Raw genomic sequence first — 22,683 nt, 5'->3', positions numbered from 1 at the left:
GAAAAAGAAAAAAATTCTCAGCTTTCACTTACATTTAAACTGGCTTCAGTGAGCTCCTTGGTCTGAGTGATGACTGTCCACAAACCAACTGCAAAGAGCTGCTGTTCTTCATGTGTTGAGTTGATTAAAACAACTGTTCTCAATGAATAAAACAAATCAGTGAGGTCCATGTGTGGCTCACGGACAGGTACACATCCAGCTCTACTGCATTCTCAGCTGATCAGAACACCACATTGCACTGGAAACATCTTGAACCAGGTGAACATTCAGGAGTTCTGAAAGTCTTCACTAAATGATTGTCAGTGGAGTTTTCCTTCATTATCTCCCATTAAAAGGCATTTCCATTAACAGCAAAGCTCTATTGGACTTCCGTTCCTGTTTCTGTGAAAATTAAGACATATGAATATGTTGTACACCTTTACCTTGTTAAATCTAATGACATTTCAAGAAAACTGACCTCACATGATGAGAAATTAAAGTATGAAAATGACTTCTGCCCCACCAGTGCCACCTGGGGAGCAATAAACTGTCAGAATTGTCGATGAAAGTAAAACAACAAAAGAGTGATTTTTTATACTAAATTTTTTATACTAAATTCATAGTTTAATTGGACGATAAGATACATCTTGACTAATAGGTCTACAAGAGAGCAAACATCCACCAGCAGAGCCGACAAACAGACAAAGATTCAAATTTCAACAAGACAAAATACAGGTCAACAGCTAAAGTAACAAAGAATGCAAATTTTGGGTGAGTAAATTTATTCTTCTGCCAAGTTCAAGTCAGCAGCCACTTGTCTGAAGGACAAAAAGTTGAAAATGATTATGTAAAGTCCTGTCAATGATCTGTCATGAAGAAACATGTGGCTCAGCACTGTGTGTCAGGCTCTGGATGCACTGATCATACTTGTGATGAAGATCAGAGCTCAGTGACGGTTTTTATCTCTTCATGAGGTCTGATTATTAGAAGAATCCAGAAAATGACCTCAGATGATCTTTTTGATTGAAGACTTTGATCTGAACATTTTTAAACCAGAGGAATAAACTCAGAACAGTGTGAGCAAAGGTCAATTCAGTTAGACGATTACACACACACACACACACACACACACACACACACACACACACACACACACACACACACACACACACACACACACACACAGAGTATTGGATTCAAACTCGCAACCGTCCTGCTCTGAGGCACTAACCTCTGCTCCACCTGCGGCCCGTCAGTCTTCACTGCTCCATGACTCCAGAACTCCATGTTCTCTCCTTCATGAAGCCAAAGTCAAACCAGAGAAGAAGATCTGAAGCTCTGATGTCAAACAGTCCAACAAAGTGTCCTCTCTCATAACGTCCTGTTCTCTCTGTGTCTCATTTCAGACTTTCTCTCTATGGCCTCTCTGATTCTCACTGTGAAGTGATCTCCTCAGCTCTGAAGTCTGACCCTTCCCATCTGAAACATCTGGACCTGAGTCGCAACAAGCTGCAGGATTCATCAGTGAAGATTCTGTGTTCTGGACTGGAGAGTCCAAACTGTAACCTGGAGACTCTGATGTCAGTTCACTGTCTGAAGTTAGAATCTGTTGAAGTCAAATGACTGAGAGGAGTTTAGGAGGATTCCAGATGTTGGAGGGACAGAGAGTGGACTGAGCTCTGCAGCATGTTAGTGATCAGCATGTTGATGAGAGCTCTTCTCCTCCTGGTGGCTTCAGCTGTTTGGACTTTACATTTCTAAACTCTTCCAGTCTGAACCTTCTTCAGCTCTCAATGACTTCAACATCAAACTTTGTCCTCTGATCTCACTTCTTTCTCTCTTTATTCAGGTTGTGGAGCTGCAGTTTGTCAAAGATCAGCTGTTCTTCTCTGGTCTCAGCTCTGAAGTCCAACCCCTCCCTCCTGAAACATCTGAAACATCTGGACCTGAGTGGGAACCAGCTGCAGGATTCAGGAGTTGAGCAGCTGTGTGGTTTTCTGGGGAGTCCACTCTGCAGTCTGGAGGATCTGAGGTCAGACTCCATGTTTGAGTTTGTGTTGTGTGAAAGTTGTGTTGACACTGAAGGTCAGACATCAGGCTGATGTGAGAGTGATCCACTCTTAGGGTCTCCATGAGAAATTGAGACTTCTTCTCAGTGCTTCAGTCCTGTGACTGTGGCAGAGCTGTGTGCAGCTCCACATTTCAAAGCTTGGTAGAAGAGGAAAGGTGCTGCAGTGGATCACTGACTGAACCTCTGACACGCTCCATGTTGACCTTCAGCTTTCAAAGCAGGCTGATCTCTCCTGGATCAAGCTGTCACTGATCTCCCAGGTGGAGATCCAAACTGTCACAAACTCTGCAAACTCTGGACTTTTGTCACCTTGGCTGTTGACATGTCCTCCACTAGACTCTGCTTCTGTTTGGTGTTCACATCAGTTCAGCTCTCCAAAAGAACAGAGATCAAATCAGTCAGAATCTATTTATTTAATGTATTTTTTATTGGTAAGCACACAAAAAAATAGAATAGAATAGTATTTATTTAGCACAAAGCAGAAAAATGTTTAGGTGCAGAGGCTCGTAGGCAACAAGTGATGAAGCGTACAAATAAAGAATAACTATTTGTGCAAATATAGTCAGAATAATAGCACATTTTAAAAAAAGAAAAGCTCTAACTTTATGTACAACAAAAATTGTAAACTATAATAGGAACTATAAAATATACAATACCTACAAGTATGTTTTTATTGCAGCAGAATGAGTGGTATAATAAAGTGTCAATGGTTTATTGTGGGGGTTATAAAGATATTATAATGTACAGGATTGTTGCACATATTCTACAGAGTGGAGTTGTACAGTCTGACAGTGGTGGGGATGAAGGACCTGCTCTTTCCTGCACTGAGGGTGTCTCAGTCGGCCACTGAAGGAGCTGATCAGCTCTTCCATCATCCGGTGCAGTGCATTATGGCACTGACATGAAATCACATCTGGACCTTTCCTTTTTTCAAGTTTTATGTATCGAGCAAATTAAGCTTGAATAAACTCAAAATAAAACAAACACAATAAAATGTGCAATAAAAAATGTCAACGTGTACATGACCATCGCAAAAAAATCTGTAAAATATGTAACATACAAGAATAAACAATTGCACGAGAGTAGGGGAATTAAGCCTAAATATAAGAAAAAGTTCATTGAATGCCATTTTTTGATAAATTTGTTCAGCTCGCCCTGCCTGGAGAATCTCATTTTTTTCTACTTTTTAAAAAACGTAACCTCTTTAGTCCAAAGTTTATTGGAAGGAGGATTTTGGGATTTTGCGTGAAAGAAGAGACGGTGTCTCACTATCAGAGAAGTGATTGCTAAAACCTCTAAATGCACAGATGAGAAGTGAGAATGTTTTTCAGGAAACCCAAAGACAGCTGTATGAGAAGAAATGTCAGTTCTGAAAGTATCTGAGACCTAATGTCAAAGTAAGACGGCCAAAAATTCACAAGAGTCTGGAAGGAGAAAAACATGAGTGAGGTTACAGGGTGAACCAGAACATCTGTCACAGATGTCGACTTTTTTAGGAGACATCTGAGCAAAGCCAGTTTTGGAATAATGACATCTAAATACAACCGTCAATTGTATCAATGTGTTGGGATTAACAGCATTAATATTCTTCTGGTTCACATGGGCTGCACCAATAATGTTGTGATTTCAACTTAATGAATTTCGCTATCAGTAATAATTAATGATTATCAAATATAACAATAAGATAATTTTAGATCTGCTTTTCATCAGATAACCTCGGGGCACCACCTGCGTTTAGTAGGAGAAGATAGCCAATTTGTTGTAATCAGTTTCATAAACTTGGTTAGACTATTAATTTGGAATTTAGATTCATAATTACATTATTAACGATTACCAAATTTTAACAGTAAAACCTGAAGGATTCTGGAGTTCTTGGACAGAAGAGATCGACATTCCATTCATAACTGCGAAACATTAACGACACAAATGTTTCCAAAAATTACGTTTATTAACAAGAAAGCAAAACCAAATACACAATTCTATCTAGGTGTCTATACAAGTCGTGTTTGTTTGAACGTACGTGTGTGAGGGAGAGAGATGGTTTATGCGGTGAGATGGAATGGAGGACTGGGGGATGGAACTACAGATCAAAATGGCGGGCAACCAAAGACTACAGTTAAAATGGCAGATCAGAGGGATGTGCTCGGCACATGTCCTCATTAAAGCTGGGGTTGGCCTCATTATCAGATGATGAGGACTTCTCTGGCTCCATGAAGGCCAACGTCCAGGAAAGTACAAAGCAGCGAGATGCCTACCGAACCAGCACAAAACACACAGCATTCAACATTTTGAAGTCGTTTCCCATTGTGTGTATTCTGTCTCTCGAGTTAAACACACCTTTACCTGCATCTGCAGCATGCGAGAGACTGTTCAGTACAGCTGGATTGATCTTCTCTCCTAAAAGAGCACGTCTCCATTCGAAAGACTTTGACAAACAGCTTCTTTTGAAGTTGAACCACAAACACCTGTAAAATACTTGGCAAGTGAAATGTCTGTTTTGTTAGATATTATGCCAAAATTGTAAATAATTCACAATTTTTGAGCTTATTAAGCTTTTGTTTACAATGCTCTGTTCTAAATAAATTTGAGCAGGCAGTGTTTTGTCTGGTTCTTATTTTCAATATTTACTACATTCACAATTCATGTTCAATATTTTAAGTGTTTGCATTTTTTCATCGGAAATAAATAGTTTTACTTTTTACTTTCAAAGTAAATTTTAAAGCAAGTACTTTTGTAATTTTACTGAAGTAAATATTTCCTCAGATTCTTTAACCTTTATTTAAGAATTTTTCTGCCCCACTATCTGGACTTTTACTTAAGTAAAATAAATGAGTACTTCATCCACCACTGGCGACGGGCCAATTTTTGTTTGGGCACTTGAATCGCAGGCGCTTGGGAGGGGAGGGGGTGGGGTGTGCTTGCTTGTGCGTGTGCGGAATACAGAGTCCGGGGCCCCTGTCCGGTCTCTGTATGACCAAAACAGGAGCTGGATCCGCATTGCTGGCAGTAAGCTGGACTTGTTCCTGATGCATGTTGAACTCTGGCAGGGCTGCCCTTTGTCACCAGTTCTGTTCATCATTTTTATGGAAAGAATTTCTCGGCGCAGCCAGGGGCCGGAGGGGGTCCGGTTTGGTAGCCACAGGATATCGTCTTTGCTTGTTGGTGGAGAGACTCTGGCCCAGGTGGAGGAGTTTAGGTATCTTGGGGTCTTGTTCACGAGTGGGGGACGGATGGAGCATGAAATTGACAGTCGGATCAATGCAGCGTCTGCAGTGATGCGGTCTTTGTATTGGTGCATTGTATGTGAAGAAGAAGCTGAGCCAATACGTGAAGCTCTCGATTTACCGGTCAATCTAGGTTCCCACCCTCACCTATGGTGATGAGCTTTGGGTCATGACCGAAAGGACAAGATCCCGGATACAAGCGACTGAAATGAGCTTCCTCCGTAGGGTGGCTGGGGGCTTCCTTAGATAGGTTGAGGAGCTCAGTCACCAGGGAGGAGCTCGGAGTAGAGCCGCTACTCGTCCACATCAAGAGGAACCAGCTGAGGAGGCTGGGGCATCTGTTTAGGATGCCTCCTGGACGCCGCCCTGGGGAGGTGTTCCGGTGCTGGAGAGACTATGTCTTGAGGCTGGCCTGGAAACACCTTGGGATCCTCCCAGAAGAGCTGGAGGAAGTGTCTGGAGACAAGGAAGTCTGGGCATCTCTGCTGACACTGCTGCCCCCGCGACCCTGCCCCGGATAAGCGGTAGAAAATGGATGGATGGATGGATCACGAACCAGTCTGCAAAACGCACCCATCTCCATAGCAACTGCTGTGTTTTGGAAGTAGACGCGCACGCGGACTCATGTTCTGCTGAGTGAACTCTACATTCAGTTCAAATTGAACGAAATAACACGAAACACAACTGCTTTTAACTGGGACATTTTGTGATTAACATGAGGACATTAAACGTGCGGTATTCATTTTGTCTGGGTGCAGAGGAGACCTGAGGGGAGGGGGAGAGAAGCGAGCAAGAGCCTTGATGAAGAGAGTGAAGTGACAGGTTAAGGCTCTGATCAGCATCGACTAAAACACAGGACAGACAATTCAGAAACAATTTGGAATGCGTTAAAAGGAATTTTTAGATGGACAAAGTAGTTTTCAAGACTGCATATTGTTTGCGGATCTATTTTTGGTCTCAGAGTGCGGCCGTAAGTGGTTCTACCGCCTGTGCGAGGTTTACAAAACAGTACTAGAGGAAGAGACACCTAATTGTATCAATCATCAGTTAAACAGAGGAAGAGGGCAAGTATATAAAAGCACACACACCTCCAACGTTCGACTGGTTCTTGCTGGTCGCTTCTCCTTCTTTTTGTGTTCCACATCAATACGCTGAAGTGCAGCGATCCACTCCTCTCTCCGTTCTACATCAGCCGGAAACCTGTGAAATGACAGTCCTGCCTTTTTCCCTCTGTAGTTGCTACACCCAGCTGCTACACAGCTGAGAACCATGTTTTCACTACTTTGATGCGCCAGACACACTGTGCTGGTCCGGGTTTGTTTTCACTCCAAAATGGCGTCGACTGCCCGGCATGCATTGCGAGGCCAGATGTGTGACATCAGTTACAAATACTCTATAAACGCCGCCTGACAGAAGAGTGGATTAAACGGGGCATTATTTGTTTCGCACATGCGTTACCTCGTGCGTAGTGACATGATGACGTGTGCAGTAAACGGGAAGCAGGACAGTAAAAACAAGCAGAACTCGACGGTGGTTGAAAAACACTTTTTAAATAAAAATCCTGAGAGAACAAACACTGGAGAGGCGAGATGACAGCAAATTGCGCAACAGCGAGCCGTTCAAAGATCCCCGTAGCAGACTACGAGCGACCGAACGGCCGATGTTATGGATTAACTGGTTCCCATGTTAACGAGTGACGGCAGCTGTGTCGACACATGCTGGTAACTGCAGATGTTAAAGTAAGACTCACAAAAGACTGTAAACTTATAAATTTGCTGTAACTGTAGATAACTGACATTCGCCAGAGTGACTACAAGTTTCAGTCGTCATTTCATCATGTGTTGGTCAAAAGTTAACATGGGAACCAGGTAATTCAAAACATCGGCTTGCGGAGCAGAGCCCCGTTACACCGAGATGTCCCGCTGGGCGGGCCGGGACTCCGGCCAGGGGAGCGCCCGCTCCTTGAGCAGCGTATCATGGAGATGTTGGAACAGTTTTTGAGCAGATATCCAGCAGATAAAAATACTCTGCTCAGTGCTGAGGACTGCTGCTGCAGAGCTAAAGACCTTAAAGTTCCACAAGAGACTTTGTGCGCATGTCAAAGGACACGTGTAATCCGCTTCACCCGGGGTCCTTGTAAACGAGGATTCATCATGGATCGCTTTGTATGCTGTTCATGTATACACGCACGTTTAATATGATTGTTTTCAATTGGCTTGAAAAAATACACACGTAAACTGGGCCAATGACTTCAACATCAAAGTTTGTCCTCTTATCTCACTTCTTTCTCTCTTTATTCAGGTTGTGCAGCTGCGGGTTGTCAGAGATCAGCTGTTCTTCTCTGGCCTCAGCTCTGAAGTCCAACCCCTCCCTCCTGAAACATCTGGACCTGAGTTGGAACCAGCTGCAGGATTCAGGAGTTGAGCAGCTGTGTGGTTTTCTGGAGAGTCCACTCTGCAGTCTGGAGATTCTGGAGTCAGTTGACTGTCTGTTACTGTTGTAGAAGGAGAAATGTTTGTCAGCAGCTGTGATCTGAGACTCTGATCCTGTAGTGAGAGAGTGGACTGAGCTCAGCAGCAGGTTACTGATGTGTGTGTGGACATGGGGAGGTGTGTAAATGTTGTGTTACTGTCGATCAATCAAGCTTTATTTATAAAACACTTTTCATACTTTAAGCAGTACTAAGTGCTGAAAACAAGTTAAAATCATGACAAGGATAAAAAAATAAACAAAACACACACATACACACACACACACACAAACCCAGTAACACAGTAGGGAGATATGGCATGGCACTGAGGATAGTGGAAAACGCCACGGTTTGGGGTCGTCCACACTGGGAGGGGTCACAGGCCATGACTGCCGGGGGCGTCTGCACCCGAGGTGGGGAGCCCCCCAACCAGCCGGGCCAAAGGGCCCCATGGACAGAACCCCCAGCAGCTGAGCTGATACAGCCACCAGTGTGGAGGACCCGAAAAAAGAAAAGAACAGGATGAAAGGTCTAAATTAGGATAAATAAAATAAAGCTAGCCTTTAAAAGAGTACAAATCCATGAATAAAATAACCTAATGCAAAACCTGAAATAATGAAATGACCTTAAATTGACATCAAAAACACAGCGAAATAAACAGAAATAATGTAAAATAGGGAGAATTTAAAAGGACAATTAAAGGCCTGTTTAAAAGGTGAGTCTTAAACCTTCTTTTAAAAATCTCAGCAGACTCTGCAGTCTTGAGCTTCTCCAGCAGGCTGTTCCACAGATGGAGGCCATCGTGGCTAAAAGCTGCCTCACTGTGAGTTTTTGTTCTTATTCTGATGAAGACAAGTGGAGCTGCTGGAGGAGCTCAGGATGCACGAGGGTGGTCAAAGCTGATCAGATCAATAAGATGGAGCAAGGCTGTTAGTACAATTAAAAACTAGTATGAGAAGCTTAAAATCCACCCTGAAGCAGACAGGGAGCCAATGCAACGACTTTAAAGCTGGTGTCATGTGGACCCGCCCTCTGGTCCTCATCAGCAGGTGTGGCTGAGTTTTGCATGAGGATGATGTGAGTGATGAAGATCCACAACAACAGAACAGCTCATTGATCAGGACACAGTAATGTGGAGTGTGGAGGTAAAGATCTTCAGTCCATCTCCATGGTGCCGCTCTACCCCAGGCTTCCCCTCCAATTATGCCTCGATCCCACAGAGCCTTGTTGGATCCCAAAACCAAGGTGTACAAGGACCTTATGAATTCTGGCTTTTAATGTGTGCATTTATTACAGCAACATGTTGTTTCCCTGACAGAATTCTGGTCCTTGAGTTCCTGGTCTACAGGAGTTTAATGTCCAGTAGGCAAAAGGCTATGTCTGTGTGTATATGTCAATCAATCCATTTATTTTTGTATAGCCCAGTATCACAACAACAGTTGCCTCAGAGGGCTTCAAGATGTTACATTGGTTGGTTAAAAATAAAAACAGTGAATAAGCATAATGATAATATGTCAAATTCACAGTAACGAGACAAAACGAAGCAACCACCGCCTTCGACCCTCACATCCGGCAAGAAAAAAACTCCAAAAACCCAGTGGGAAAAGAAGAAATCTTGGGGAGAACCACAATATGGAGGAATCCCTCTCCCAGGGACAGACAGCTTTGGCAACAGCTAGCATGAGACAATAAGAAGTAAAGCCTAGGACAATGTTGAGTACAGTCCGTTGGACGGTCCAGCACAAGAACCACAGATCCCAGCAGTAGAACCGAAGCCAGTCCGCGGGCAGGACCGACAGGAGTGTCCTCCCGGTCCAGACGGAGCTTGTTCGTAGGCCCTCGTAATAGTGGAGTCAGCAACTATATATGTGTGTATATCTGTGTTATTAATCATCCCTCGCTCGCAGACGGGGATCTTAAGCTGTGGCTTGCAGTAGTTTTCCATGGTTCGAACAGTCATGCCATCTTCACTCCCAGACTCGTAGGTCAGTCAGTCCGAGGTTCTCATCTCTGCTTATCCCCGGCAGACTCTGGCTTTCTTTCCTTCGTTCCCTCAGGTGTTATCTGCAAGAGCTCAGACAAGAACACTTACTGGGACTTTGTGTGCTCTTCTCAGAGTTATGTTTACAGTTTGTCAAAAGCTGCACAAGCATTTGTTCAAGCAAGGTTATATGCATTCATGTTATAGCACTTTTACCCTTGAATATCACATGTAAGAAAGAAAGCATTAGAATCGGAATATTCAAAATAAAATGAATTCCCACTGGAGATGCTCATTTCTCCATCAACACATCTGGTTGGTTCTTCACTTATTCTGCTGCTTTCTCTCTTTAATCAGGTTGGAGCTCTGCCGTTTGTCAAAGATCAGCTGTTCTTCTCTGGCCTCAGCTCTGAAGTCCAACCCCTCCCACCTGAAGAGGCTCGAGCTGACTATGAACGACCTACAGGATCCAGATGTGAAGCAGCTTGTTGATCTTCAGAAGAGTCCAGACTGCAGCCTGCAGGATCTGAGGTCAGTAGATGGTTGGAGTGAGTCCATGCTGCTTTCAGCAGGTTTGTACTAAACACAGTCAGTGTGAGAACAAAGATCCAGTGTTTGACTCTCAGTGAGGCTGTGAGAGGAGAACGCTGAGCAGCTTCAGGATTGGACAGCAGAGGACACACAGTCAGCCAATCAGAGGAGCCACAGGCTTGTTGTGCTGGTCTGACAGTGGTGGTCCTTCATGAGCTCTGAGCTGCTGACTGCTGCTCTGAACAGGACTGAAGTCCTCGCTGCTTCACAGAGACTCTGATCATCATCTCTCATCTCTCTGCAGCTGGAAGGACTGAGAGCAGAGAGGAAGCTGAGTGTCCTGAAGATCTACTGAGGAGAGCAGAGCTTCATCCAGACTGAGTGACAGAGGAACCACCAGAAGATCTGCTGAGTGTCAGTGGAGCAGTGTGAAGAGCTGTGAGAGTCCAGCATCGAACCAGGGTTCCTCTGGATGTGACTCAGAACCATCACTGTGTGGACTGAACCTGAATCCTCCGCTGTGTGTCGGTCACACTGAGTGATCTGCACCGTCACACACCGGTCAGCAGGCTGCTGCAGCTGCTTTGTACAGTGTGTCTGTGGCCGACTGGTCCCATCAGGACTCAACATGTCTCCTCTGAGAACCGTCCACAGCTGATCGGGGAGGATCAGGTTGCTCCTGCTGCTGCTCAACATGTTCTGAGGTGGTCCACACTGTGAAAAGTTTGACAACTCAGCCTTTAAAACCAGTTTCTGTCCTTCTGGTCTCTGTGAACTAATGTTTGTAGAATTTCAAATCTTTGAAAGTCAAATTAAGCCAAACATCTTTTTTTTTTTTTTTCAGGACTACCTGAATTGTCATATTATTTATGCGAGAATGATGTCAGATGAATGTGTAAATAGTTTAATGAGTAAAGACAATAACAGTTGAAGTTATTGACAGAAGTTTATGTCGGTAGTTCCAGTGCTCCCACAGTCGTCTTCACGGACCACAACCCGCTGGTGTTTCTGGACCGCATGAGGAACAAAAATCGGCGCCTCATGAACTGGTCTTTGCGGCTGCAGTCATTTCACATCGTTATCAAGCATATTCGCGGGAAGGATAATGTGGTGGCTGATGCTCTGTCGCGCCTGTAGATGTTTGTTTTGCACTGAATAGGTCGATCATTATGGGGGTTTTTTTTGCCTTGCTCGATCCTATTCAGTGTCTCTGGGTGGGGGTGTGATGTGCTGCGGGCACATCGTGGTTTTTTTTTACGGACAGTTTCACGTTTTTTCCCCCTTCAGATATTTAGGGAATATTTATCCTGTTTTGTGTTTGTTACTTTTTTGAAGTAATTATCTTCTTCCTTTTTTGTTCGGTTTTGATTGGAGCGAGTCGCGCCGCCGCGCTATAAATAGCAGCGTGGAGGCAGCGCTCTCGGTCGGTCGTCGTCCGGTCTCTCTCTCGCTCGCCCACCCACCTCGTTACACCTGTCGCCAGGTGCGCTCGCCGGCGCGCCTTGGACTCCGGCTCCGACGGGCAGGCATGTTGCTGGCCAGGGCACGCTAGCCCACTAGCCGGCTTTGTGTTCCTTTTGCGTTTTTTCCCTTCTTTTGGATCGCTGTCTTTTTCCGTCCAGGTGTGACCAGCCGTCCCGTTTTCGCCTTTCTTTTGATCGGGTTTAGTTGGGCTGTGCTGTGACCTCGTCTATTCCTTAAGTTGGCTGGTGCATCTGGGCCTCCTTTTGTTTGATACTTTTTCATTGTGATGTAACTTTTGGGGCACGGGTGATGAGGGTTCCTTTTCCCCCAGAGCTTCGTCAATTCACCACACGAAGACGCCGACTCTGTGGAGGATATTCAATAAATAATTGAACCCTGATCTTTGTTTTGTCCTGTGTCCCTGAAGAATATGTTTGACTCCTCGGGTCATAACAGCTATCAGTAATAATTGATTATCAAATATAACAATAAGATAATTTTAGATCTGCTTTTCATCAGATAACCTCGGGGCACCACCTGCGTTTAGTAGGAGAAGATAGCCAATTTGTTGTAATCAGTTTCATAAACTTGGTTAGACTATTAATTTGGAATTTAGATTCATAATTAGATTATTAACGATTACCAAATTTTAACAGTAAAACCTGAAGGATTCTGGAGTTCTTGGACAGAAGAGATCGACATTCCATTCATAACTGCGAAACATTAACGACACAAATGTTTCCAAAAATTATGTTTATTAACAAGAAAGCAAAACCAAATACACAATTCTATCTAGGTGTCTATACAAGTCGTGTTTGTACGTGCGTGTGTGTGTGTGAGGGAGAGAGATGGTTTATGCGGTGAGATGGAATGGAGGACTGGGGGATGGAACTACAGATCAAAATGGCGGGCAACCAAAGACTACAGTTAAAATGGCAGATCAGAGGGATGTGCTCGGCACATGTCCTCATTAAAGCTGGGGTTGGCCTCATTATCAGATGATGAGGACTTCTCTGGCTCCATGAAGGCCAACGTCCAGGAAAGTACAAAGCAGCGAGATGCCTTCCGAACCAGCACAAAACACACAGCATTCAACATTTTGAAGTCGTTTCCCATTGTGTGCATTCTGTCTCTCGAGTTAAACACACCTTTACCTGCATCTGAAGCATGCGAGAGACTGTTCAGTACAGCTGGATTGATCTTCTCCCCTAAAAGAGCACGTCTCCATTCGAAAGACTTTGACAATCAGCTTCTTTTGAAGTTGAACCACAAACACCTGTAAAATACTTGGCAAGTGAAATGTCTTTCTTGTTAGATATTATGCCAGAATTGTAAATAATTCACAATTTTTGAGCTTGTTAAGCTTTTGTTTACAATGCTCTGTTCTAAATAAATTTGAGCAGGCAGTGTTTTGTCTGGTTCTTATTTTCAATATTTACTACATTCACAATTCATGTTCAATATTTTAAGTGTTTGCATTTTTTCATCGGAAATAAATAGTTTTACTTTTTACTTTCAAAGTAAATTTTAAAGCAAGTACTTTTGTAATTTTACTGAAGTAAATATTTCCTCAGATTCTTTAACCTTTATTTAAGAATTTTTCTGCCCCACTATCTGTACTTTTACTTAAGTAAAATAAATGAGTACTTCATCCACCACTGGCGACGGGCCAATTTTTGTTTGGGCACTTGAATCGCAGGCGCTTGGGAGGGGAGGGGTTGGGGTGTGCTTGCTGAGTCCAGGGCCCCTGTCCGGTCTCTGTATGACCAAAACAGGAGCTGGATCCGCATTGCTGGCAGTAAGCTGGACTTGTTCCTGATGCATGTTGAACTCTGGCAGGGCTGCCCTTTGTCACCGGTTCTGTTCATCATTTTTATGGAAAGAATTTCTCGGCGCAGCCAGGGGCTGGAGGGGGTCCGGTTTGGTAGCCACAGGATATCGTCTTTGCTTGTTGGTGGAGAGACTCTGGCCCAGGTGGAGGAGTTTAAGTATCTTGGGGTCTTGTTCACGAGTGGGGGACGGATGGAGCATGAAATTGACAGTCGGATCAATGCAGCGTCTGCAGTGATGCGGTCTTTGTATTGGTGCATTGTATGTGAAGAAGAAGCTGAGCCGATACGTGAAGCTCTCGATTTACCGGTCAATCTAGGTTCCCGCCCTCACCTATGGTCATGAGCTTTGGGTCATGACCGAAAGGACAAGATCCCGGATACAAGCGACTGAAATGAGCTTCCTCCGTAGGGTGGCTGGGGGCTTCCTTAGATAGGTTGAGGAGCTCAGTCACCAGGGAGGAGCTCGGAGTAGAGCCGCTACTCGTCCACATCAAGAGGAACCAGCTGAGGAGGCTGGGGCATCTGTTTAGGATGCCTCCTGGACGCCGCCCTGGGGAGGTGTTCCGGTGCTGGAGAGACTATGTCCTGAGGCTGGCCTGGAAACACCTTGGGATCCTCCCAGAAGAGCTGGAGGAAGTGTCTGGAGACAAGGAAGGCTGGGCATCTCTGCTGACACTGCTGCCCCCGCGACCCTGCCCCGGATAAGCGGTAGAAAATGGATGATTGGATGGATCACGAACCAGTCTGTAAAACGCACCCATCTCCATAGCAACTGCTGTGTTTTGGAAGTAGACGCGCACGCGGACTCATGTTCTGCTGAGTGAACTCTACATTCAGTTCAAATTGAACGAAATAACACGAAACACAACTGCTTTTAACTGGGACATTTTGTGATTAACATGAGGACATTAAACGTGCGGTATTCATTTTGTCTGGGTGCAGAGGAGACCTGAGGGGAGGGGGAGAGAAGCGAGCAAGAGCCTTGATGAAGAGAGTGAAGTGACAGGTTAAGGCTCTGATCAGCATCGACTAAAACACAGGACAGACAATTCGGAAACAATTTGGAATGCGTTAAAAGGAATTTTTAGATGGACAAAGTAGTTTTCAAGACTGCATATTGTTTGCGGATCTATTTTTGGTCTCAGAGTGCAGCCGTAAGTGGTTCTACCGCCTGTGCGAGGTTTACAAAACAGTACTAGAGGAAGAGACACCTAATTGTATCAATCATCAGTTAAACAGAGGAAGAGGGCAAGTATATAAAAGCACACACACCTCCAACGTTCGACTGGTTCTTGCTGGTCGCTTCTCCTTCTTTTTGTGTTCCACATCAATACGCTGAAGTGCAGCGATCCACTCCTCTCTCCGTTCTACATCAGCCGGAAACCTGTGAAATGACAGTCCTGCCTTTTTCCCTCTGTAGTTGCTACACCCAGCTGCTACACAGCTGAGAACCATGTTTTCACTACTTTGATGCGCCAGACACACTGTGCTGGTCCGGGTTTGTTTTCACTCCAAAATGGCGTCGACTGCCCGGCATGCATTGCGAGGCCAGATGTGTGACATCAGCTACAAATACTCTATAAACGCTGCCTGACAGAAGAGTGGATTAAACGGGGCATTATTTGTTTCGCACATGCGTTACCTCGTGCGTAGTGACATGATGACGTGTGCAGTAAACGGGAAGCAGGACAGTAAAAACAAGCAGAACTCGACGGTGGTTGAAAAACACTTTTTAAATAAAAATCCTGAGAGAACAAACACTGGAGAGGCGAGATGACAGCAAATTGCGCAACAGCGAGCCGTTCAAAGATCCCCTTAGCAGACGATGAGCGACCAAACGGCCGATGTTATGGATTAACTGGTTCCCATGTTAACGAGTGACGGCAGCTGTGTAGACACATGCTGGTAACAGCAGATGTTAAAGTAAGACTCACAAAAGACTGTAAACTTATAAATTTACTGTAACTGTAGATAACTGACATTCGTTAGAGTGACTACAAGTTTCAGTCGTCATTTCAACATGTGTTGGTCAAAAGTTAACATGGGAACCAGGTAATTTGAAACATCGGCTTGCGGAGCAGAGCCCTGTTACACCGAGATGTCCCGCTGGGCGGGCCGGGACTCCGGCCCGGGGAGCGCCCGCTCCTTGAGCAGCGTATCATGGAGATGTTGGAACAGTTTTTGAGCAGATATCCAGCAGATAAAAATACTCTGCTCAGTGTTGAGGACTGCTGCTGCAGAGCTAAAGACCTTAAAGTTCCACAAGAGACTTTGTGCGCATGTCAAAGGACACGTGTAATCCGCTTCACCCGGGGTCCTTGTAAACGAGGATTCATCATGGATCGCTTTGTATGCTGTTCATGTATACACGCACGTTTAATATGATTGTTTTCAATTGGCTTGAAAAAATACACACGTAAACTGGGCCAATGACTTCAACATCAAAGTTTGTCCTCTTATCTCACTTCTTTCTCTCTTTATTCAGGTTGTGCAGCTGCGGGTTGTCAGAGATCAGCTGTTCTTCTCTGGCCTCAGCTCTGAAGTCCAACCCCTCCCTCCTGAAACATCTGGACCTGAGTTGGAACCAGCTGCAGGATTCAGGAGTTGAGCAGCTGTGTGGTTTTCTGGAGAGTCCACTCTGCAGTCTGGAGATTCTGGAGTCAGTTGACTGTCTGTTACTGTTGTAGAAGGAGAAATGTTTGTCAGCAGCTGTGATCTGAGACTCTGATCCTGTAGTGAGAGAGTGGACTGAGCTCAGCAGCAGGTTACTGATGTGTGTGTGGACATGGGGAGGTGTGTAAATGTTGTGTTACTGTCGATCAATCAAGCTTTATTTATAAAACACTTTTCATACTTTAAGCAGTACTAAGTGCTGAAAACAAGTTAAAATCATGACAAGGATAAAAAAATAAACAAAACACACACATACACACACACACACACAAACCCAGTAACACAGTAGGGAGATATGGCATGGCACTGAGGATAGTGGAAAACGCCACGGTTTGGGGTCGTCCACACTGGGAGGGGTCACAGGCCATGACTGCCGGGGGCGTCTGCACCCGAGGTGGGGAGCTCCCCAACCAGCCGGGCCAAAGGGCCCCATGGACAGAACCCCCAGCAGCTGAGCTGATACAGCCACCAGTGTGGAGGACCCGAAAAAAGAAAAGAACAGGATGAAAGGTCTAAATTAGGATAAATAAAATAAAGCTAGCCTTTAAAAGAGTACAAATCCATGAATAAAATAACCTAATGCAAAACCTGAAATAATGAAATGACCTTAAATTGACATCAAAAACACAGCGAAATAAACAGAAATAATGTAAAATAGGGAGAATTTAAAAGGACAATTAAAGGCCTGTTTAAAAGGTGAGTCTTAAACCTTCTTTTAAAAATCTCAGCAGACTCTGCAGTCTTGAGCTTCTCCAGCAGGCTGTTCCACAGATGGAGGCCATCGTGGCTAAAAGCTGCCTCACTGTGAGTTTTTGTTCTTATTCTGATGAAGACAAGTGGAGCTGCTGGAGGAGCTCAGGATGCACGAGGGTGGTCAAAGCTGATCAGATCAATAAGATGGAGCAAGGCTGTTAGTACAATTAAAAACTAGTATGAGAAGCTTAAAATCCACCCTGAAGCAGACAGGGAGCCAATGCAACGACTTTAAAGCTGGTGTCATGTGGACCCGCCCTCTGGTCCTCATCAGCAGGTGTGGCTGAGTTTTGCATGAGGATGATGTGAGTGATGAAGATCCACAACAACAGAACAGCTCATTGATCAGGACACAGTAATGTGGAGTGTGGAGGTAAAGATCTTCAGTCCATCTCCATGGTGCCGCTCTACCCCAGGCTTCCCCTCCAATTATGCCTCGATCCCACAGAGCCTTGTTGGATCCCAAAACCAAGGTGTACAAGGACCTTATGAATTCTGGCTTTTAATGTGTGCATTTATTACAGCAACATGTTGTTTCCCTGACAGAATTCTGGTCCTTGAGTTCCTGGTCTACAGGAGTTTAATGTCCAGTTGGCAAAAGGCTATGTCTGTGTGTATATGTCAATCAATCCATTTATTTTTGTATAGCCCAGTATCACAACAACAGTTGCCTCAGAGGGCTTCAAGATGTTACATTGGTTGGTTAAAAATAAAAACAGTGAATAAGCATAATGATAATATGTCAAATTCACAGTAACGAGACAAAACGAAGCAACCACCGCCTTCGACCCTCACATCCGGCAAGAAAAAACTCCAAAAACCCAGTGGGAAAAGAAGAAATCTTGGGGAGAACCACAATATGGAGGGATCCCTCTCCCAGGGACAGACAGCTTTGGCAACAGCTAGCATGAGACAATAAGAAGTAAAGCCTAGGACAATGTTGAGTACAGTCCGTTGGACGGTCCAGCACAAGAACCACGGATCCCAGAAGTAGGACCGAAGCCAGTCCGCGGGCAGGACCGACAGGAGTGTCCTCCCGGTCCAGACGGAGCTTGTTCGTAGGCCCTCGTAATTGTGGAGTCAGCAACTATATATGTGTGTATATCTGTGTTATTAATCATCCCTCGCTCGCAGACGGGGATCTTAAGCTGTGGCTTGCAGTAGTTTTCCATGGTTTGAACAGTCATGCCATCTTCACTCCCAGACTCGTAGGTCAGTCAGTCCGAGGTTCTCATCTCTGCTTATCCCCGGCAGACTCTGGCTTTCTTTCCTTCGTTCCCTCAGGTGTTATCTGCAAGAGCTCAGACAAGAACACTTACTGGGACTTTGTGTGCTCTTCTCAGAGTTATGTTTACAGTTTGTCAAAAGCTGCACAAGCATTTGTTCAAGCAAGGTTATATGCATTCATGTTATAGCACTTTTACCCTTGAATATCACATGTAAGAAAGAAAGCATTAGAATCGGAATATTCAAAATAAAATGAATTCCCACTGGAGATGCTCATTTCTCCATCAACACATCTGGTTGGTTCCTCACTTATTCTGCTGCTTTCTCTCTTTAATCAGGTTGGAGCTCTGCCATTTGTCAAAGATCAGCTGTTCTTCTCTGGCCTCAGCTCTGAAGTCCAACCCCTCCCACCTGAAGAAGCTCGAGCTGAATATGAACGACCTACAGGATCCAGATGTGAAGCAGCTTGTTGATCTTCAGAAGAGTCCAGACTGCAGCCTGCAGACTCTGAGGTCAGTAGATGGTTGGAGTGAGTCCATGCTGCTTTCAGCAGGTTTGTACTAAACACAGTCAGTGTGAGAACAAAGATCCAGTGTTTGACTCTCAGTGAGGCTGTGAGAGGAGAACGCTGAGCAGCTTCAGGATTGGACAGCAGAGGACACACAGTCAGCCAATCAGAGGAGCCACAGGCTTGTTGTGTTGGTCTGACAGTGGTGGTCCTTCATGAGCTCTGAGCTGCTGACTGCTGCTCTGAACAGGACTGAAGTCCTCGCTGCTTCACAGAGACTCTGATCATCATCTCTCATCTCTCTGCAGCTGGTGGAACTGAGAGCAGAGAGGAAGCTGTGAGTCCTGAAGATCTACTGAGGAGAGTAGAGCTTCATCCAGACTGAGTGACAGAGGAACCACCAGAAGATCTGCTGAGTGTCAGTGGAGCAGTGTGAAGAGCTGTGAGAGTCCAGCATCGAACCAGGGTTCCTATGGGTGTGACACAGAACCATCACTGTGTGGACTGAACCTGAATCCTCCGCTGTGTGTCGGTCACACTGAGTGATCTGCACCGTCACACACCGGTCAGCAGGCTGCTGCAGCTGCTTTGTACAGTGTGGCTGTGGCCGACTGGTCCCATCAGGACTCAACATGTCTCCTCTGAGAACCGTCCACAGCTGATCAGGGAGGATCAGGTTGCTCCTGCTGCTGCTCAACATGTTCTGAGGTGGTCCACACTGTGAAAAGTTTGACAACTCAGCCTTTAAAACCAATTTCCAGCCTTCTGGTCTCTGTGAACTAATGTTTGTAGAATCTCAAATCTTTGAAAGTCAAATTAAGCCAAACATCTTTTTTTTTTTCAGGACTACCTGAATTGTCATATTATTTATGCGAGAATGATGTCAGATGAATGTGTCAATAGTTTAATGATTAAAGACGATAACAATGGAGAAAAATTTTGATAACATTGAATTTAAAATAAAAAAGCATTTTTCATTTTTAAATGTCTCCCTTTGCTTCGGGGATCTACATAAACAGCCTGTGAACAAATACAACAAAACATTTTCTCATGTTACTGTTGATCCTGATTTTCCTCTTCCTGGTGTCGCTTCCAGAAACATCTCAAAAGAAAAATTTCACACACAACTATTTTTGCTCTCGTCATATTTCTAGTAGAGATGGTCTGATCTGAAATTGTGGCTCAGTATCAGATCCAACATGGACCAAAACGGCTGCATCAGATATCAGAATGTTTGGTTTCGAAAATGTCTGAAACACTCCATGACCCCAAACCTTCCAACAATAGTCCAACTTCACTTTGCTCCACATGCAAACACAGCTAAGCTGCTGCTGTGAGCCTTAGTTTCATCTCTGGTCAGAACTGAGAGAAACTGATGTCTGCTGTGTGAATTATTTTGTCAGGAGTCGGTTGGTTTTATGTTGTAAAAAGAAAGAAAACATGACTCCATATCTTTCATCATATCTGTTTATAGGAGCTTTTCAAGGGGCTGTATCATGCTTTTTTAGCTAGTACAAACCCTAGAAATGGCATTAACATGGTAATAGTTTATTTTTGGTGCTAAGTTAAAGGTGCATTAAGGAGTTTGCACGTTTTATGCAAAACAGCGCCCTCTGCAGGCCTTGGGCGTAATGCAGCTTAGTGAAAAACTCGTGCCAGTGGCTTGCGTGCATGGAAGAGGGCAACTCCTTCCTTGTTCTTTCTGTAGCGCTCAAGTAAAATTTGGTTAAAGTTTATCTCCATAATCGGAGTTACAAAAAGTGGCAATGCTGATTGCCGAGGGTCTGTGGGAGGGGTATGGGAGGGGGTGCATCTCTGAGCAGCAGAAACACGAGGAAAGCTCAAACACGCAGGCATGAAAAAAATAACGCTTTGGGGGTGTTTTTGGTGAGTACAAAACTATATAACAAGGTTAAAACATGCAAAAAGTGAATTTCAGACGACCAGGACAAAGATTTCCAACTGTCTCCAGGAAAATCCCGGTATGATCATCATCTGCTTTCATCAAATAAACCATCAACTAAACTGCAAGTAGACTGACTGGAAGTTCTGGTTTTAGGTCTGCACTGGTTCACTGCTGCTCCACATGTGTAGTCATGGCAACAACTGGATAATGGAACATTGAGAAACTCTCATGACAGGAACATTGAGGAACACTGAGGAACCTTCAGCTCCTCCAAGGCTTCATCGACATGAAACTTTTTCAGGAGGCTGCAGAACCAGAGATGTCCTGCAGAGGGCAGCAGCACTCCACACTGACTGAGAGCTACTGAACTGTGTGAGTTATTGTTTTAAACATGGAGTCTGACAGTGACCCACAGGGGGCGCCCTCAGTATACTGCAACCAGCAGCATGATGGGAAACCACAGAGGATGGATGGATAAATAATCGACCTTTGAAAATATTTAGATAAATCCTTCAAACAAATCAGTGAGAAAACAAAACAATTTCTATGAATGTTGACTGTGAAGACAGAGATACAGTGAAGTAGAAGCTCTGTGGTGCAGTGGTTCATGAAAAATGGATCCCAGCTGTTTGATGTTGTTTTCAGAATTCACAGCTGACAATTGATATTGTTGTATTTTTCTAGTTTCTACTGAAATGCTGAAACTTACATCGTAGTAAAACCCCAAAAAGTAACTGATACTTTGATTGAAGTACTTTAATACTTGACTTCAGAGAAACTCTGAATTTAGTTGTAATCCAGCAAAAGTCAAGTCATGCAGCAGTCGTTGGACTTGAGTCCAAATTCACCTTTTTCATCTCAGTCTCATCAACAGCTGGATAAATGTAGATATGATGAGTGACTGTAGCCTCAGCTGTGGGAGGAACTGAAAAGTTCTCACATTAATCCACTGAAGGAGAATTGTTGGTCCCAATTCTACGTTTATGTATTAATGTAACTATTTTCAATTAAATGGACAGCGAAAATGTTCATCTATCTATCTATCTATCTATCTATCTATCTATCTATCTATCTGTCTGTCTGTCTGTCTGTCTGTCTGTCTGTCTGTCTGTCTGTCTGTCTGTCTGTCTGTCCCTTTCCCTCTCTTTTTCAGCTAAATTCTTCTGATTATGAGCTTGGAATTGGTTTAATATTTATTAAAATTGATTTTAATTTAACCATTAATATGATCTCAAATATAAGTAAATATTTGTTGTGAAGTTATCAAATATTTGCTGAGAAGCTCTTCATATTAAACCTATAAGAAGATTAAATGTGACAAAAATCAAGATATTAGCCTGAGCATTCATCTGAAATTTGGGGAAAATAAAGCAAAAAAAATGTATTTGTAAGTAATTTAAAAGTCATAAAAATAACTTAGAATTTGTGAAAATTAAGTTAAAGTCACTAAATAAATGTCAGTTTTTTTTTCTTTAGGTAGTTTTTCTCCTTTCAAATAGAGTAAAGGAACAGAACAAGTCTCGTGGGTGGGCTCAGTCATCACTACTTCCTGGTTCCTGAGCCAATCAGATGTGAGTTCCCATGGTCGGCCAACAAGAAGCAGCGTTTAGTATTTTATGTCACCGACAAGTTCAGCTCCTGAGCAAATTCCAGATACTCCTTCAATGGCAACAATCAATGGCGAAACAAAAAAGGTATTTGAATAACAACTGGTTGTGCAAAACATCTTCACTCGATTGAGTGAAGTGAGATGAGTTTAGCTGGAGCTACGTTCTCTGTTCTCTTCTACACTGGCAACCAGAGCAACACTCTCTGAAGGAGGGGTGGAGTAGGAGGAAGAATCTCTGTGATTTTAAATTGGAATGAAGTTCTGATTTGAAACATTCAGAGTCAATAGAACCTCGAGCAGAACAAATCAGAGCCGTGCTGGGGGCAGGGCGAGTGGCTGAGTCCTTTAACACAAACAATAAAGCTCTTGATAACGAGCATTTTACAGCATACACATGACCGCAACAGCAGGGCTTACGAACTTTAGCACCATGGAGAGCGACCATGTCATTTTGA

At 44.1% G+C, this 22,683-nt stretch overlaps 1 protein-coding gene across 1 annotated transcript; it reads left to right on the top strand.

Annotated features, from left to right (window-relative positions):
- Window positions 1-1,823: 1,823 nt before the first annotated feature.
- LOC115393984 (ribonuclease inhibitor-like) lies at window positions 1,824-19,410 on the top strand (the record flags this gene model as incomplete). Its single annotated transcript, XM_030099107.1, has 6 exons — window positions 1,824-2,011; window positions 7,576-7,749; window positions 10,083-10,256; window positions 16,038-16,211; window positions 18,544-18,717; window positions 19,022-19,410. Coding segments are annotated over 6 exons (897 nt in total), but the record flags the coding sequence as incomplete, so codon positions are not given.
- Window positions 19,411-22,683: the final 3,273 nt, after the last annotated feature.

This window comes from Salarias fasciatus, chromosome 9, assembly GCF_902148845.1.
Source record: "Salarias fasciatus chromosome 9, fSalaFa1.1, whole genome shotgun sequence".
Taxonomy (NCBI): Eukaryota; Metazoa; Chordata; class Actinopteri; order Blenniiformes; family Blenniidae; genus Salarias; species Salarias fasciatus.
This window is presented reverse-complemented; position numbering and strand designations above follow the sequence as displayed.